The sequence below is a fragment of the Balaenoptera ricei genome, chromosome 2 (assembly GCF_028023285.1).
Source record: "Balaenoptera ricei isolate mBalRic1 chromosome 2, mBalRic1.hap2, whole genome shotgun sequence".
Classification (NCBI taxonomy): domain Eukaryota; kingdom Metazoa; phylum Chordata; class Mammalia; order Artiodactyla; family Balaenopteridae; genus Balaenoptera; species Balaenoptera ricei.
The window spans coordinates 31,479,521-31,497,573 of NC_082640.1; the positions used below are offsets into that span (position 1 = coordinate 31,479,521).

Below are 18,053 nucleotides of genomic sequence, written 5' to 3' on the forward strand. Positions count from 1 at the left end.
ACACGGCAGCAGAATTGGGCCCTGGTGTCAGCACCCACAGGACGGGCATTAATCAGGGCTCAGGGCTCGCTCTGACCCCTTTGGTGCCTCTGCCCCGAGTGCCTGAGTCAATTCTGGTGCAGATTTCCCGCAAAGCCTCGGGGCCGGGGCCACTGTCTTGAATGGTACAGCTGCTTCCCAGGGTGGGAGGTCTGCCAGGGATGAAAGACCGGGGAAGGGTTTGTGCCCTTACTGACCTCAGGGCCGTGAGCAGGTCCCGTAGATCAGGGCTCCACTCATTTTCACGTTTTAATTTCTAAACTTTTAGGATCAAAGCTGATATTCACCACAATGTAAGGAAGCCAAGAAGTCAGTTTCTTAGCCTACCCATGGCTGCTAAGAATCAGTGACTGGACATGGACAGCCAGGCGTGCTGGCCTCTTGTATCTCTGCTGCTGGGAGTTGCACTGGCTGTGACACCTCCTGGCCTTTGAGATCCCTCTCTTGCCACTTCCTAAGAGTTCTGGGGAAGGCAGGTCTTGGAGTGGTTTGGGGATGCTGTGTCCATGACAGACTGTTTAAATAGCAGAGGGGTCAGTGCTCCACCTATGGTCTCTTCCCATGTTACCTAACAAAACATTGTTTGCCCACTTGTTTTGAAGAGCTAACGTTGAATGATCCCCCAATCAAACTGATTCTTATCTCTTCATCAAACTCACTTCTTAGTGTATCTGTTCAGACTTTCTGCTCTAACCACGGAAATCTGCTCATTGTACATGAGTTATTCCTTCCTGCTTGCTGCCTTTGCACACACCCTCTCTTTGCTAAATCTTATGCCTCAAAAATCTGAAAACCCTCCTCCAGGAAGTCTTCCGTGATTGCCCTCAGGGACTCCTAAGCTCCCCTTAGCCATTAAGTTGCTTGTATTGTGTTAGTTTGTGTTTGTGTGTATTTGAAATACAATCCGCAGAGGTTTTGTGTGGGACTGTCCCCCATAAGCTTGTGAGCATGGAGAGCAGGCCTTGTGCCATCTCTGCCTGCACCCTGCCCATCCCCCTACAGTGCCTGCTGCTACCCGTGGAGAGAGCCTGTGGTGTTTGACCGCTGACTGATGGAGAGACTTGGAATGGGTTTAGTGTTGATTTCAGAGGACAGTGCCTTGGGGTCCTCCCTCAGGTAACGGCAACTGTCTCCACCTCTTCCACCTGCTGGTCCTAGATTCATATCCCTGTTCTTCTCTGACACCTTCCCTGCAGTTGGATTAATGAGAGTTTGTCCTGGCGTGCCCCAGCAGAAGAGCATATAATAGTATCCTGGCCCAAATTAAAACAGAACTCATATGGTATTGGTTTAAGGTTTGCTAATATACAAACAGAAGTGATGAATGGAAATGATATCCTACAATCCTCTAGATTCTAATATATGAAAACAAGGTACTGCAGTTTTGTGCAGAAAGGAGCACTGGCTGAGTGGCAGAACATTAAGTTAGGTCCTCACCTAGCATCATACACCACAGTAAGTTTCCAGTGGATAACGTAAAAAGTAAAAGCATAAATGCACTATGCACTGCTAAGAAATATGAGTGGCTGTCTAATTGATCCCTAAAGAATAACAGTAGTGGTAATGAGAATGGCAGCTCTGTCAGTCAGCAAGTGCTGCATGACAAACCACCCTGGAACTTCCCAACAGCAACTCATTCAGCCCGTGAGTTGGGGTGGGAATGTGTGCTGGATGTAGCCGGGTGGCTCTCTAGTTGGGCCCACTCAGGGGTCTGCAGGGATGGCCTCCTGCACGTCTAGTGGGGCTGGTTGTCAGCTGGGGGCACATCAGGAGTCACTTGGCCATGTGGTCTCAGCCCTGCAGGGGGGAGCTCCTTCACAGGGTGGTGGTGGGTTCTGAGAGTAGCAAGAGGGCAAGCCCCGGTATGCAGATGCCTTTCAGGTCTCTGCCTCACCTGTGCCTCTGCTTTCTTGGTCTAAGCAAGTTAACAGTCAAGCCCAGCTCCAGGCAGGGAGAAGGACTCCGTCTTTTCACAGGAGGAGTGGCCGTGCACTAGACATTTTGCAATCTGCCACAGGCACTCTTCTGAGTACCCTCCGTGTATCATGTGTTAGTTATCTCCTGCTGCATAAAAAACCCCCCCTAGACTTAGCAGCGGAAAACAACCAACGTTCGTACGTCACAGTTTCTGTGGGTCAGAATCTGGGCACGGCTTGTCTGGGTCCTCGGGTCAGGGTCTCCCAGGGTGCAGTGAAGGTGTCAGCCAGGGCTGCGTCATCTCGAGGTGCCGCTCGGGGAGGGCAGGGGGACCTGGGTTCCAAGCTCACTCGGAGGCTGTGGGCAGGCCCCTGGGCACTCCTCAGGCTGGACCTGAAGGGGTTCCATGTGAACACCAGGAGGAGGGTCATTCAGGGCCAGCTACCAGATTGTCTGCCACATACTGACCTCATGTAGTGAATGCACTCTCATTATCTTCCTTTTTCAATCAAGGAAATTGAGGCAAAGAGAGGGTCACGCAGTGGGGGAGCCCGGGGTTGGATTCCCGGCTGAAGGACCATGACATTCTACTTGCGTGGAAGACATAATAAGGGAAAGATTGGAACAGCTGACCACAAATGCATTAGCATCCCGTGTGCCTCACCAGAATTGGCAAGTCAGGACATAACACTGTCTACCTGCCAATCCATCCTTATTATACTAAAAGCAGTCATAAATCAATAAGAACACATTACCATCAGATGGAAAAAGTCTGCAACAAACTCTGGTCAGCATGTCACTGAAGAAATATGAAAGGCAAATAAACAGAAAAGTGATGAACCCCACAAGTAATCAGAGAAATGCAAATTAAAACACTTCTTCTTCCCTCTCTCCCTCCCTCCCTTCCTTCCTTCCTTTCTTTCTTTTCCACCAAACTGGTGAAAGGTCTTTCAAATATTTATCCTCAGTGTGGGCCAGCATATAGGAGGATAAATGCTCTCATACCCACTGGAGGCAATGTCGATGGGTGTAATCTTGTGGGAAACAAATGTTTATACCCTTTGACTCAGTCATCCTCTTTTGAAGGGTTTATATGAAAATCAGGGATATCAATAAAATGTATGTGTGAGGATACTCACTGTGGCTTTATTTATCTTAGTTGGAAATTGGAAGCCACCTGAATCTCTAGCAATAGCAGAATGGTTGTAGTAGTCATTTCTAAATTATATGGCCATTAAAAGCATATTTTCAAAGAATATTCAGTGGCCTGGGGGAATCCTCATGTTATGTTAAACAAACACAGCAAGATTCCTGCTACAGTAGAATTCCAGTTTTGCACAATGCATGTGTGCAGGAAAAAAAAAAAACGCCTGAATGGAACCAGGTCAAAACATGAACAGTGGTTATCTCCAGGGGGTGATGGATATTATTTCCTTTATTCTTTTCTGTGTTTTTGCCACGTCCTTCCTGGAGGATGTATTACTGTCAAAACTGGACACAAAGGCGGCCTGGAGCATCAGCCAAGGCCTGTCCCTTCTGTGTGGCCCCGGGACAGAGCCACCAGTCCCCTCCCTGGGTGTCTGCTTCCCAGAGGTGGAGTCCACGGACCCTTGCGAAGATTCCACTCAGCAGGACTGAGTGTTCCCTGTGTTTTGAAGTCAGGGCCAGACACCCATGGTTAACCTCTCAGTTAGGTCAATGTGTGTTTTTAGTCCCTCCGAAGACAGAGGTTTGTAAATAGACTTGAACTTCAGTGACCCCTCCATGCCCACCCCCACTCTGAGGACACAGTTATGAAAGTGTCGGCTGGACATGAAAGCCCTGTGATCTCTGCCTTTGGGGACGTTGCTAGGTTTTCTCTCCCTGCACTGTCCCGTCTGGTGACAGCTGGTGACCGTGGCTGTCTTCTCAGGGGTCCCTTGGTGTAGCATTGACCTGGCATTTAAAACCCGGGATATTTCTGGTCCCATCCTTATGTTGTGTGCGGTCAGTACCCCCGCTGACTGTCACAAGGCTGGGAGGAAGGGGGGTGGGGCGCGGTTCCTTTCCTGTCGGCTCATTGTTTGGGTCTTTGTCCTCCAGTTAATTTCCTTTTGGCTCCTCTGGGCTGTTTCACCCATTTCTGCTCACTTTTCCTGCGGCTCCTCCAGCCTGACCCGGCCCCTGGCTTTAGGTCCTGCTGACCCTTCCTGCTGCCTCCTCTTCCTGCCGCCCCTACTTCCCGCCGCCCCCTTCCGGCCGCTCCCACTTCCGGCCGCCTCCACTTCTCAGGGGGCATGACTGCCCCGTCCTCTTACCCCCTGCTTGCTTTGGGGGTTTGTCTTTGAGTGTTATGTGAGGCACCCCTTAAATACATTCCTTTAGATTGAAAGAAACGGTTCTATAGTTGAGAGGTGATAGCTCCCGGTAGTAAAGTGTTTAAGGAAAGAAGACAGGAGGAGGTGGGGAGCTTGGGGAGCGGCACCCGCGTCTGGAGGATGGACAGACGCCCCCCGAGCAGCAGCAGGATTTCCTTCCTTCTTCTTCGGATCTGCCTTCTGAAGCCGAGGCAGGTAGGACTTTCGTTTGGTGCAGCGTGAGGGACCCTGATGTCAGAGTCCACTTAGAAAAATGCAATGTTAGAGCCCAAAGGTCCTCTGTGTTCCAGGTTCAGCGTCTTCTTAGCCAAAGTTGGTTGTGTCGCAGGGTGACAAGAGGGCCCCCCCCACCCGGTGTTTCCAAGGCTCCTGGCAGCTGAGGGTCTTGGGTTACCTGCTCTGGTTACTTCTTGCTCAAAATCCCTGCGGCCTGGGGTTTCCCGCCATCCGCTTGCCCACATTGCCTGCGTGGAAGTGACGTTGGGGCAGTGTGCGTCCATCAGCTCCTGACTCAGGGCTGCTGAAAAGCAAACAGCCAGCGACAACCTTAAGCCACTACGTGTGTGTGCATTGGTGTAAATGAAATGTGTATTATACCCTTCCAGTCTGGGTTTAGGGAGTTATTTGAGAGTTGTCTCTGTCGGAAAGTCTACAAGATGAAGCTAGAAAATACGCATTTCAAAGGAGCCAAGGTAACAATATAAAAAAACAGGCATTTCATATTCTAGAACTTATCTGTTTTTTTCAAGAAACGCTTTTTAAAACCCTTAAATGAAGACCAAGCTTTGTAATTGTCTATTTGAGCATTGCCTCCAGGCCAGCATTGCCAGTGAGCGGGTCTCCCGGGGAGCAGACCTTCTCAGGGCACTGGCATGGGATGGGCTGGACGGGGGCCCCTCGAGGGATGCCTGCAGGGTCCAGCCTGCAATCTCTGTCCCTCACAGACAGTGAGGACCTTCTTGGGGTGGGCAGGGGGAACTGCCCGGCTGTTCCTGAACCAGCTTTTCTGCCCAGTCACGCCACATCGTCCACAGCTGCCCTGGCCCCTTTTCCTCCTCCTTGGTTGGACGTCCCCAACTTTTTACCGGCCCCTCATTGGCGTCCCATGGCCCCCGGTCAGCTCTGGTGGTGACCGCCTGAGTGGTCCGTGTGCTGGATTTGCAGGATGTTCAGCTGAGCTAGTGGCTGGCCTGGTCCCAGAGACTTTTATGGAATGAGGCAGAAGCGGGTGGGGAGATGTGAAGAAATCCTGTGGCCCTGCCAGGTGAGGGCTGAGATCTCGGAGCTGCCACCTCCTTGTCCTCAGCACCTCAGCCCTGTACCCAGGGACCCTCGTGCTCTTTCCAGGCCCCAGGAGGATTGTGACGGGGTCACTGGGGCTTGCTGGGAGCCACCCGGGGGAATGGGCATTTGGGCAAGTGCTGATGGTTTTTCTTATTCAGAGCTGTCAACATTCCTTCATACAAGTGATTTCACCATAATTGAAAGTACATTTAAAAGATGGAGAACTCTCCTCCTCATGTGTGATAATCTACAGAGTGTTTGGCTACTTAAACCATAAAGTGATACAGAATCTTTGAGGATGGTAAAAATAGTAAATAAAGGTCTTGAGTCCGAAGTCAGCACATCATTTTGGTAATGGGTTCAAAGTGTAGCTGTGGGTATGAGATCTGTTTTCTTCTCTAATCGTAAAGTTTTCGTCATTTTTCATCTTCTGTGCTTTAGTGGTCCTTGAGGATGAGAGACATACTGGTAACTTATGCTGCTGAGTGTCTGTTCTATAGAGTAAATAAGGGGTCATGACCCACGTTCAGCATGTCATGAACGTAGAGAGCTGTCGGTGTTTGTGTGCGTCTCACCGGCCAGTCTCCTTCCCCCGCTCCTCCCGTGTCCGGCCAGCGCTGCAGTCTTCTGTCTCCCCAGAGGTGGTCCACCCTCTCGGGCCTCCCCGGGGCCTCTGCTCACATGTATCCCTTCGTGGAGGCCGTCGCAACCTGCCGCCTGCCCCTCTGATCCTCGTTCAGATGTCACAGGAGGCTCCAGACCTGTGCGAAAGCTGCCCTGCTTCCCCGGACCTCAGTGTTTTCCTTTCTCATCTTCAGTCAGACCCCTCTGGCTGGGGTAGATCAGTTTCCTAGATGAAAGGAAAAGCCCAGTTTGGCAACTACGCTTTAATGTCCGGTTCTCGTTCTCATCTGGCCCATCCTGCAGTGACCGTAATAACATCCTCTCTTATCTCTTTTGAGCCATTTCCGAAATGAACAGTGTTTGTTTTTACATGAAGGAGTGTTTCCCCAAAATTCCCAGCAGGTGTGTTGTTCGATCTAGCGAGCCTCAGAATCAGAGACCAGGTGCACGCGTTTGGGGGCGGCTTGGAGGGTCTGCTGCCTTGAGCTCCTTGAGGCCAGGCTCTCCTTTACTGACCAGCAGGGAGGGTGCGGTCTGCAGGTGGCCTCGGGGGCCTTGGGGGAGGGGGAGGACAAGGGGATGGTGTTCTTTGAGTTAAGTGTCCCTAGGTCATCATCTCTGGAAAACCCACGTTGTATTTGTGTATCTTCTATTTTCAAAGATGTTTTCAGATTACTTTTTCCAAAGCTAATTTCAAATAGTGTGAGCTACCTGGAGAAGCGGATGGAGAAAGTGAGATTAAATCCAGTCCTCCTGGTTGAGCCGTCTCATTTTCAGCTTTACTGAGGCAACGCAAAATTTATCATGGGAAAGAGTTTTCAGAAGCTTGCATGTGAACTGTTTCATTACTGATTCGAAAAGATAGAGCTCTGCATTCTTTTGGTCCTGGAGATGAACACTTTCGTTTGTTGATGGTTTCTCTGCCTGCCTGTGAGCATCACGCATACGATTATGTTGGTCGTATCAATGCTCAACGCCAGGGCACTGGCGGAAAGAGTCACTAATGCCATTTAGGGTACAGTACAGAGTGGACTTTGTGACCCAGGTCGACTTTCCACAGCAGGCAGTCAGAGCTGCCCTGCTTGGTGCCGGGTACCGATTCTGAGGTTCCTGAAGGAGATGAATTCCGTATCAGGAGCATCCCTACGTCAGGGCTGAAGGGCTGACGGGTGCCAGCCACAGGGACTCCTGAGTGTCCACTGTGTATCTTCACTTCACGTCTGCAAGCCACCACTGTTCACGAGGGATGTCGTTTCCTCCCTTTGTGCTGTTTTAAGGAGGGCTTGTGTCCAGACAGAAAAACGATCCACCTGCAGGCCAGTGTTTTTACAAGCACACCTGGTAGCTTAAAATTAGAAAGCAAAGGGTCTTGTGATCACTTCAGCAGCACCTGTACCAAAATTGGAACGATACTGAGATTATTAGCATGGCTCCTGTGCAAGGATGATATGAAAATTCGTGAAGTGTTCCATATTTTTGTACACCTGAAACAAATATAATATTGTAGGTCAACTATAATTCCATAAAAGAAAGAAAGGAAAGGACCTTGTTACTATATTTATTAAATGGAAAACTTAAATAATTGGAAGTTACATTCGCCTTATTTTTAAGAAACTAAAAAGTTATTCAAGAACCTGGATAAGTTTTTTTGTTTTTTTTTTTAAATTTATTTTTTGGCTGTGTTGGGTCTTCGTTGCTGCGCGCGGGCTTTCTCTAGTTGCGGCGAGCGGGGGCTACTCTTCGTTGTGGTGTGCAGCCTTCTCATTGCAGTGGCTTCTCTTGTTGCTGAGCACGGGCTCTAGGCACGTGGGCTTCAGTAGTTGTGGCTCACAGGCTCTAGAGCGCAGGCTCAGTAGTTGTGGCGCACGGGCTTAGTTGCTCCGCGGCATGTGGGATCTTCTGGGACCAGGGCTCGAACCCGTGTCGCCTGCATTGGCAGGTGGATTCTTAACCACTGAGCCACCAGGGAAGCCCCCTGAATACTTTCTGGATGGGATGGGAAGTGGGTGTTAGCGAGGGGGCCTCAGCCTGGCAGATCATGAAGCTGTGTGCTGCTCAGAACTCCCCGCACCATGCATCTGGTGAGGGGGAGGCACGTCTGCTGGGTAGCACAGGTGCTTAGATGTGTTTCAGCCTCATCCAGCCACAACGGCTTCTTTTCTCTGCGAAAATCTTCGATGGCTTACTTGATTCAATGTGCTTCAAAAGTTGGATTACTTTTCTAATTTGTTGGATCATGGTCCCAACAATGAGATATCACCTCACACCTAACAGAATGGCTATTGTCAAAAAGACAAGAAATAGCAAGTGTTGACGAGGATGTGGAGAAAAGGGAACCCTCCTACACTGTTGGTGGGAATGTAAATTGGTGCAGCCACTATGGAGAACAGTATGGAGGTTCCTTAAAAAACTAAAAATAGAGTTGCCATATGATTCAGCAATCCCACTCCGAGGCATGTATCCAGAGAAAACCCATAATTCGAAAAGACATATTCACCCCAATGTTCATTGCAGCACTATTTACAGTAACCAGGACATGGAAGCAACCTAAATGTCCAACGACAGAGGAATGGATAAAGAAGATGTGTGTATCTACAATGGATTACAACTCAGCCATAAAAAAGAATGAAGTTTTGCCATTTGTAACAACATGGATGGACCTGGAGAGTATTGTGCTAAGTGAAATAAGTCAGACAAAGACAAATACTGTATGTTTCCACTGATATGTGGAACCTAAAAAATAATTTTAAATCATTTGACTTGTGTTTCCAGTTACAGAAGGAGTTTATGCTTATTGTAAGAATTTGTGGTTGGCAGAATAATAGCCACCACCACCACCACCCCCGACAGATGTGTGCATCTTAATCCTGGGGACCTTTTAGGTTACGCGGCAAAGGGGATGTGGATGGAGTTAAAGTTACTAATCAGCTGACCTTGAGAAGACAGGTTGCCCGGCATTATCTGGCTGAGCCCAGGGTCCTTCTAGGTGGGAGAGGGAGACAGAAGAGGAGAGCTGGAAAGAGATGTGGCTACGGTGAGGGGTCAGAGAGACCACACAGCTGGCTTTGCAGATGGAGGAAGGGGCTGTGAGCCAAGAAGTGTGGGAAGAAGCTGGAAAAGGCTGGGAAATGGATTCATCCCAGACCCTCCAAAAAGGACGCAGCCCTACTGGCACCTTGATTTCGGCCTAGTGAGACCCATTTCTGGCTTCTAATCTATAGAACTGTAAGATGACAAATTTGTGTAGCTTTGAGCTGCTGACTTTGCGGTAATTTGTCACAACAGCCGTAGAGAATGAGGACGGAAGTGAAACAATGTGAACTGTAAAGAAAAGGCTGATTCTACCCTCTCCCTATCTCAGGGAGCCACTGGGGACCCAGGCTCTTCCTCCTCTCTGCTTACTGCTTTCAGCATTGGGCTCTGCCCCACGCTTCTGGTCTCAGGGTTACAGCAGGGTGACCTATCCCCATCATATGTCTGCTGGGCAGCAAGACCTGGAAACAGAAAGCATCTGTTTCAGGGAAGAAAAAGTCTTCAAAGCGCCCCATAGCAGACTTCCACATGCATCTCTTTAGCCAGAACAGGGTCACACAGCCACCCCAGGCGAAGGTGGTCTGGTGGTCTGGGAAAGCAGTGCTTGTTGGACGCATTGGCGCCCCAGCAGATGGGTCCTCTGTGAGGATGGAGGCAGGGGGGGCAGCATCGGTCCACAGCTTTGTCTTCCATGGTCTTTGTCTGAGGTCCAGCACATCCATACTTCAACCTTGTTGGTGCTACCGTCCCTCCCTTCTCTAGAGTCAAGGTCTCGGCCTACGAGTGGTCAGTACAGGACCACATGTCCTCTTTTCAGAGATGTGTTGCCTCTCTAGCCATCTTCGCTCAAGGGTTTGCCGTTAGGTCATGCATTCCACACCTGGTCATCCAGCCATCATTGAGTGAGGAACACCCATCAGAGCCGTGGCCTTGCCGGAGGCTGTTTTGATGGTCTAACAGATGACGATTTGATCGTGCTCCTTGATTCTTCCTAACTCACTCATTCCCAGGGCAGAGCTTCTTCCCTGCATTTCTGGTGTTTGGGAATGCGGTGGGCATGCTTGAGACCCCAGCACAGGGAGAAGGTCTTGGTCCGGGGGAGAGCTGGTCAGAACCTCGGTTCCCCTGTGTGCACTGGTGGCCTCGGCAGTGTCTGCAGGATGCCCACGACAGTGGCTGCTGGGGACCCCTTCGCCCTCACCTGTGTAGCACAGGGGGGCTGGTGAGCAGCCGCCCCTGAGGGATGACCGTGGGGACAGTGACAGCTGTAAAGGCTACCAGAACCTCTGCCCCCTTTAGGCCCAGAAGTGCGTTGGGGCCTCCCAGTTGCCAGGACCCATGTCTACACTCTGTTCCTAAGTGGATGAGAACGCGAGGTGTGTCTCCTCCCAGATGCTGCCCTGGTTTGAAAGGGCTGCTGGGGAGAGGGAGTCGGTCACCACCCGTGGTTTCTGTCTAGCCTGGGCCCAGGCTGCTGCCCTGACTGTGCCATCCTGTGAGTGGACACCTGTGTGGCCACCGGGGCCTGTTTTGCTGAAAATCAGGACAAACTGCCGAGAAGAACCAGTTCTCAGCAGAGCCCGCTGCTGACCGTGGCCCAGAGTTCCCTGTCTTTGATATTACAAATGAAATATGATTTCTTCAAGAAGAAACATTCTAATGAGGGCCGGGTTCCAGGGGCTGTTTCTCACAGCTGGTAGAGCACAGCCTCCCAGGTTAGTGGGGGGCTTGTTGGGGCAGCTGCTGGCCTTTACCCCACGTACCTGGTTTGGACAGTCATCTCCCCACGCCAACGTTCACAGGGTTTATCTGATTTATATAAGGTTCACCTGGAGACATGGATGCATCCTATTCTGAACGCATCCTGCCCCTTTCTTGACAGTGGATCTACACTGGGGAGATGGGGTGATCACCAGGTGCAAACTCTTCCATCAGGACCCAGACGGGGAGTCTTTTCTTGCCGTGAGCGCTTCCATTATCACAGGTTGTCAAGGTTGAGATGAAAAGATAAAATCTGTATCTTGATGACCTCGTGTGTCTGTGTTGGTAGCTGTTTGTAAGTCTAGTGTATTTCCATGGACAGCAATCTATACAGTGTGACATTCACTGTCTACTGAGCTCTGTGTGCCCCATCCCCCGCGCCGTGGGTGTCCTGATCCCTCTCACCTCACTCTGCTTTTCCCTGCTTTCCCTGTAGCTCCTGACATACCATATAACTTACTTATTTATTACGTCCATTGCTTTGTCGCTTCCTGCCCAGGTGTGCACTCCCTGAGGGCAGGGATCTTTGTCTTTTTCCTTGGTGTGTCCCTGGCCCCTTGAACACTGCTGCTTGGTTCTCAATAAATACAAGTGAATGAATGGAATTTGAGGCAAAAATGATCTGACCCAGGGACTTCTGGCTGGGTCCTGTCTTCCCATAGATGTGCTGGAGGCTTCACTGTGGACCAAATGCAGAGCATCTCGTGCCTGAGGGAGCCGAGGGCTCTTCCCAGAGGAGTAAGGGTGGCCGGTCCCCGAGGATGAGGCTCCATCATTTCTGAGCGGGAGCCCCAGGAGCCAGCGCCTGGCTCACCCTCTCTTGTCCTCGTTTAGTGATGAACCACGTGGCGGGAGTGGCCACTCCCCCAGCCTCGTCCTGGAGGGAGGACAGCGTGAACCTGAGCCGCTGCAATCCCCGGGGACTGATCGGGAGGTGGGAAATGGACTGTTATTCCTATAAACCAGTGAGATTTTGAGTCAAATGAACAACTGTGAGACAAGAGAGGTTTCTAGAACGAGAAACACAGATGTTGGAGCGGGAATGGTGTTGGTGTTGTCTGTGTCAAGTTTGAGAGTCTAGGGGGGATCCATGTGTAAGTGGGATGAGCACATGGTGGGAGTGTCTGGAGCTCAGCAGAGGCCCAGGCTGGAGAGGAAGACTCGGAGCCATTGCCACAGAAAGAGCAGGGGGCCAAGAGGGTGCCTGAGCTCCCCTGCTCTCCTGGGAAGATAGCGAGGGACAGAACCCCGAGGGACCACCATGTGACACTGCCAGGAAAGAAAGCAAGGAAGAATCACTGGAGATGGTGGCAGAGAGTCAGGAAGCAACATAGGATGATTTGGGGAATTCGATGAGATGGTCTCTTGTGAACACTGACCGGCACGGTGCCTGGCAGTGGGAGCAAATGGCCCACAAACAGAGCTGTGTGAGCATGGGATACACACGTGTGTATTCATAAATGCGTGCCCAGCCTTATTTATAAAGTGTGTTCACACCCACACACCCACACACAACTGTCCCTCAGGGATCGCGGGGAAGAGCCAAGGCAGCAGTGGGTTTGCAGCGTGGAACTTGCTAAACAGCATCAAATTCTACTGATTTCTGAGAATGGTCCATTGGCTTGGGCAGTTGGGTTATGAGTCACTTAGTGTGGGCCACCAGCATGCACACACAGAACTCTTTTCATTGTCCCAAACAGACACTGTGCACCTGTTAAACACTAACTCTCCATTCTCCCCTCCCCCCAGCCCCCGGCAACTACCGTTTTACTTTCTGTCTCTTTGCATTTGGCTGTTCTAGGGACCTCATGTAAGTGGACTCATTTAATGTTTGTCCTTTTGTGTCTTGCTTATTTCACTCGGGATAATGTCCTTAAGATTCATCCATGCTGTAGCAGGTGTCAGTGTTCCCTTCCTTTTTAAGGCTGAATAATATTCTGTTGTACGGATAGACCACATTTTGTTTATCCATTTATCCGTCGATGGACACTTGGGATGCATCCACAGTTTAGCTATTATGGATAATGCTGCAAGGGACATGGGTGGACAAATACCTTTTCAAGACCCTGCTCCCACTGCCCTTGGGTATATACCTAGGAGTGGAGTTGCTGGGTCATATGGTACTCCTGTGTTTAATTATTTGAGGAACCAGGGGAAGGTTAGTTTTTAGGATGGGGAGACGGTCTGTGTGCTGATGGGTGGAAGGACACAGCAGAGAGGCTGAGGGACGTGGGAAGGGATGGAGCAGACCCTGGAGGAGAGGGGTGTGGGATTCAGGAAGACGGGGGGTGGGGAGCAGTGATGGGGGGCTCTGAGGATGGTGGAGGGGAACAGGCAGGGAGAGCCCTTGTGTCCAGGGCCGGCCTGCCCCATAGTGACAGGCCTGGGTGACTTGGTGTGGCTGGGGAACAGGGATGTGAAAAATGGCAGCCGAGTTATTTTTTTGGAAATATTTATGGTGACACCGGTCGTCCCAGTTTTGTAGTTTTCTCCAGTCAGACTTGGAAACTTGGGGGTGATCTTTTTCAACATGTTAATGTTCAAAAGTGGTGGTATGATTATATAGATGAAACGTTAACTTGAGGTTACTTCAGAAAATTTTACGATTAATGCATAATATTATTCTGTTGTAGGCAGACTAAAAGTGTTTTCAGTACATATAGTAAGTACTCTGTGCAAAGTGACATGCATGTTAGCTGCACCAGGTGTTAAAACAAGAAAAGGAAATTACGTCACAGCTATAACAATTAATTAATGCGGTGGGGTAAGATGTGTTCAGAAATCAGTTTTTAAGAACTAGAGTGTTTTATGATTTCATTGAAGGAAGTTCAAAAACAGGCAAAGCTCATCAATGGTGGTAGAAATCCCAGCAACAGTGGTTGCCTATGAGGGTAAAACTGGGAAGGGCACAGGAGAACTTCCTGGGGTGGCGGAAATTCTCCTATCTTGATTGGGATGTTAGTTACAGGGTGTATGTATTTGTCAAACCTTATACATAATTGTATTCTTGTGGTCTGTGAATTTCACTGTGTGTAAATTTTACCACGATAAAAAAATTGTGGCATAAAATAATCCCATAGTGTTATGATACCTTCTCAGGGAATTAGACACACCAACAGAAATGAGAACAATGGCTTTTAAAGGGTGTTATAGCCACAAAACCAAACTGTCTGCAAGGTAAAAATTCCTTGGAAATCTGTTGAGTTCAAGGCCAGTATTATGTGGCATGAAACAGGACCTTAGAAATTAATTTCTGTGGGGAGGTAGGAAGAGAATGTTTTATGTGTGTGTGCAGACATAGATACACACACACAAACATATATGTGTCTCAACCTGCTGGTATAGTTATCACACAGGAAATCATAAAAATCACAGTCATACAGCATTTATACAGTGTTATGGGCTGAATTGTATCCCTGTAAAATTCATATGTTGAAAGCATAACATCCCATACATTCAGAACAGGACTGAATTTCCAGATAGGGTCTTTAAAGAGATAATTAAGGAAAAACGAGATCATTAGAGTCAGCCTTAATCTAATCTGACTGGTGTCCTTAAGAGAAGAAGAGATTAGGACACACATACAGAGGGAGACCATCTGAGGACACGGAGAGGACAGCCGTCTGCAAGGCAAGGGGAGAGGCCTCAGGAGACACCAGCCCGCTGACCCCGTGATCTCAGACCTCCAGCCCCCAGCCTGTGCTGCTCTGCTATCCACATGGCTGTCAGCATCTTGTCTCCTTTGACCCCGTTCGTAATGTCCCGTGGGGAAGGCAGGGCAGATGGTAACTGAGGCCTCAGGTAGAGTTAGGTGGCAGAGCTCACTTTGGTCATTTTGCACCAACTCCCGTTGACCCTCTCATGGGGCAGGGTGGCTACTTCCGGTTGACATCTCACTCAGTCAGGACGTGTTGTAATACCTGGAAATTTGAAAGGATATGTGCACTAAGGTTCTTGTGGCTCAAGACAGACCTAAGTGCCAGATCAACATTCGTGAATTTTATTTCTGTTTTTAATTCTTATCAACATTTGGCCTTCCTCTGTGCTCCTTGGGTTTTGCGGTGTTAGAGCAGCGGTGTGTGAAGCCTGGGGAAATCGCATCCTCCTCTGGGCACTGACTGGTCCAAGGACTCTGCCACCAAGGGCATAGCCACGCCACACACAGCCCTTAGAGTCTTCCACATGTAAGGGATTAGATGTATTTATTATGATTTAAAAGCACTACGGTGGCATCCTGAATACTGAAGAGCATAAAATGGAAAGTCAAAGTTTCTCGCCTTATTCTTGCAGCCCCAGTCCTACTTCTGGTTCTCAGGGTCAGGTTTTAGTTCCTTTGCTTGTTGCCTGCATGAATGTAAATCGTATGCTTACATTGCTCTTTTTGATATATTACTTTTAAAAATAAAGTGGACTTCAAGCATACGAAACAGGTCCAACCCTAATCCTTTTATTCATACACACTCTCTCACCATTGCATGCATGGCCAACCTTATTCAATTCATTATTATTTTTAGAAACATAAGTACTTATAAAACCCACCACTGCAATCAAAATGGGTCCTTCACAATAGGACCCATTTAACCCCCTGCTTCTCCCCACTCAGGTTAACCCACCGCCTGAATCTTATCTAATTCCCTCACTTTCCTTTTTATATAATCTTATTGTATCTATATATGCTTAAAAGTATGTTTTCACTTTGGTTGTTTTTACCTTTTTAGAAAGAGTACCACTCTGTCTTTCATCTTTTGGGACTAACCTTTTTCTGCTTAATAGTATTTTGTTAAAGTTCCTTCGTGTTCTGTGAGTGCTGTAATTATGCATTTTGATTGTGCTATGAAAACATCACATGGTTTATTCACCTGCTCCCCATGGATGGACATTTGAGCCGTTTGCAGATTATTGCTGTTGTGAACATTCTCATATTGGTTTTCTGGTGCACATGTTCAAGAGTTTTTTTCTGGGTTATAAACCCAAGAGTCAGACCCTGGGCATAAGGTGTGTGGACGGTCAATGCTAGCAGGTAACGCTCAACTCTTTCTCAGAGCAATCCCTCTGTTTACATTCTCCCTCCCTCCCCACTCAATCCTCCTGTGTCTTGATCTTACAGATCCGTGCTCTCTCCAGCCCTGAGCATTGTCAGAGTTCAACGATTGTTCCCAGTGAGATGAGTGTAAAATGATCCTTGACCTGTGTTTCTCTGGTCACTCTGACTTTCACTACCTGTTCACGTGTCTGGTGGCCACAGGGATGTATGGACCTCGACTGTCTCTATGGGTCCCCTGCTCTGACCTCATGGTTTCTCTTGTTTATAATTTATATTTCTTCTCATGATGATTTTATGACTTTAAATCGTGAATTTAAACTTCTCTAACGTGGTGCACTATCTTAGGACAGGATATCTTGGGTGAGGGAAGAAGTCCGGCCTCCCTCACCTGTCCCTTTACCTCCCAACTGCTGTCACCCGGGCCTTTGCTTTGAATGGTATTTCAGTTCTCGTGCTTGTCTATAAATAGATTCTAAAATTTGAAAACCAGCCAACCTCATTTTTTGAAAATGATTGTGTGCTTTTTTATTCACCATAGTACCAAACTCCAAGGTGGACCGTACCTTTGCTGCCCTAAGGAGAATTGTTCATATATCAGGGCAGAGTTCCCAAACACTTCACCCAGCTGCCCCCAAGGTTACCATCTCACGAAACCATGATAAATTGGTGAAAAGTAAACATTAACATTGCTATCAGCTAATCTACAGACTTTATTTGGATTTCACTAGTTTTCCCACTGATGACCTTTTTTGTTCCAGGGTCCAATCCTGGGTACATGCATCATTTAATCATCATGTCTCCTTTGACCCCTCTAATCTGAGATATTTCCTCAGTCTTTCCTTGTTTCTCATGACCTTGACACTTTTGAAGAATACTGGTCAGGTATTTTGTAGAACGTCCCTCGATGTGGGTTTGTCTGATGTTTTCTCATTATCAGGATGGGGTTGAGGGAAAAATACCACAGAGGTGAGGTACTCTTCTCATTGCCTCATATGATGCTATCGACACCTGACTTATTGCTGGTGATGTTAACCTTGATCCCCGGTCAAGGTGGTGGCTGCCAGTTTTCTCCACTGCAGAGTCACCATCCTTCCCCTCCCCAAACTCTAGTCATTAGGAGCCAGTTGCCAAATCCAGGCTACACTCGATGGGGGAGGGTTAAACTCCACCTCCTAGAGGTCCTTCCAGGAGGACCTGGTGAAGAAATTTGTGGACATATGTTAAAACCACAGTAATTAATAAATATTCTGGGGGAGATACTTTGAGGCAATGTAAGTATCCTGTTTCTCCTTAAAGTTTCGACCACTGACGAGCATTCTTGAGCGGATCTTGGCCTCAGCAATCATCACTGTGGAGTTCTGGTGGTGACTTCCTAGTTCCCACCTTTCTTTTACAATTTTTATTTGGAATTCTTCTTTAAGGAAGATTTGTCACTTCCGAATAAATATATTTACTTATTAAACTTATGTATTCATTATGTAAATGTATTTATTCAGTCATTTGAGATATCAATATGGACTCATGGATATTTATCTTATTTCTTATGTTATAATTCAATACTGTGGTTGTTTACTTTGTTGCTCAAATTGTTCTGTCTTTAGCCACGTGGCTCCTGTGTGTCTTTAACACAGTGTTTTCCCATCAACTCCCCCCTGCCCTAATTTTTAGCACTTCCTTATTTTCTACCACTACAAGATGCTTCAGGCTCATCTTATATTTTCCCTGCCCCAGCCCTATTATCAGCCATTTATCCTTTTTTTGGAGAGGGGCATTAGAAACCACAGTATGGGTGCTAGTTACTAATGGGGTGTCATTGCTTCTAGGCCATCTTAGGGGACAGAACTAGGAAATAAATGTATAGTTAGTTCTCAGTATTTGGGATAGTTTTGTTTTATAAAGCTGCCCTGAACATTGGATTGGTAAACTCTGAACCATTGCTTCTGGGGGAAATTCAGGGTTAGGTTCCTGAGACCATGGCCACAACATTTTTGTCG

At 48.3% G+C, this 18,053-nt stretch overlaps 1 protein-coding gene and 1 non-coding gene across 2 annotated transcripts in view; both read left to right on the plus strand.

Moving 5' to 3' along the window:
• The first annotated feature begins 4,219 nt into the window (after positions 1–4,219).
• Positions 4,220–18,053, plus strand: part of ENTREP2 (endosomal transmembrane epsin interactor 2) — a 257,220-nt gene continuing 243,386 nt past the window's right edge. The window contains exon 1 of the mRNA XM_059915335.1: positions 4,220–4,508. Coding sequence (XP_059771318.1) covers positions 4,434–4,508 — 75 coding nt within the window. The 5' untranslated portion in view covers positions 4,220–4,433. The remainder of the gene's footprint in view (positions 4,509–18,053) is intronic.
• LOC132361104 (U6 spliceosomal RNA) lies at positions 7,593–7,699 on the plus strand. Its single transcript, XR_009501417.1, has one exon. It is a non-coding gene; the product is annotated as a U6 spliceosomal RNA (small nuclear RNA).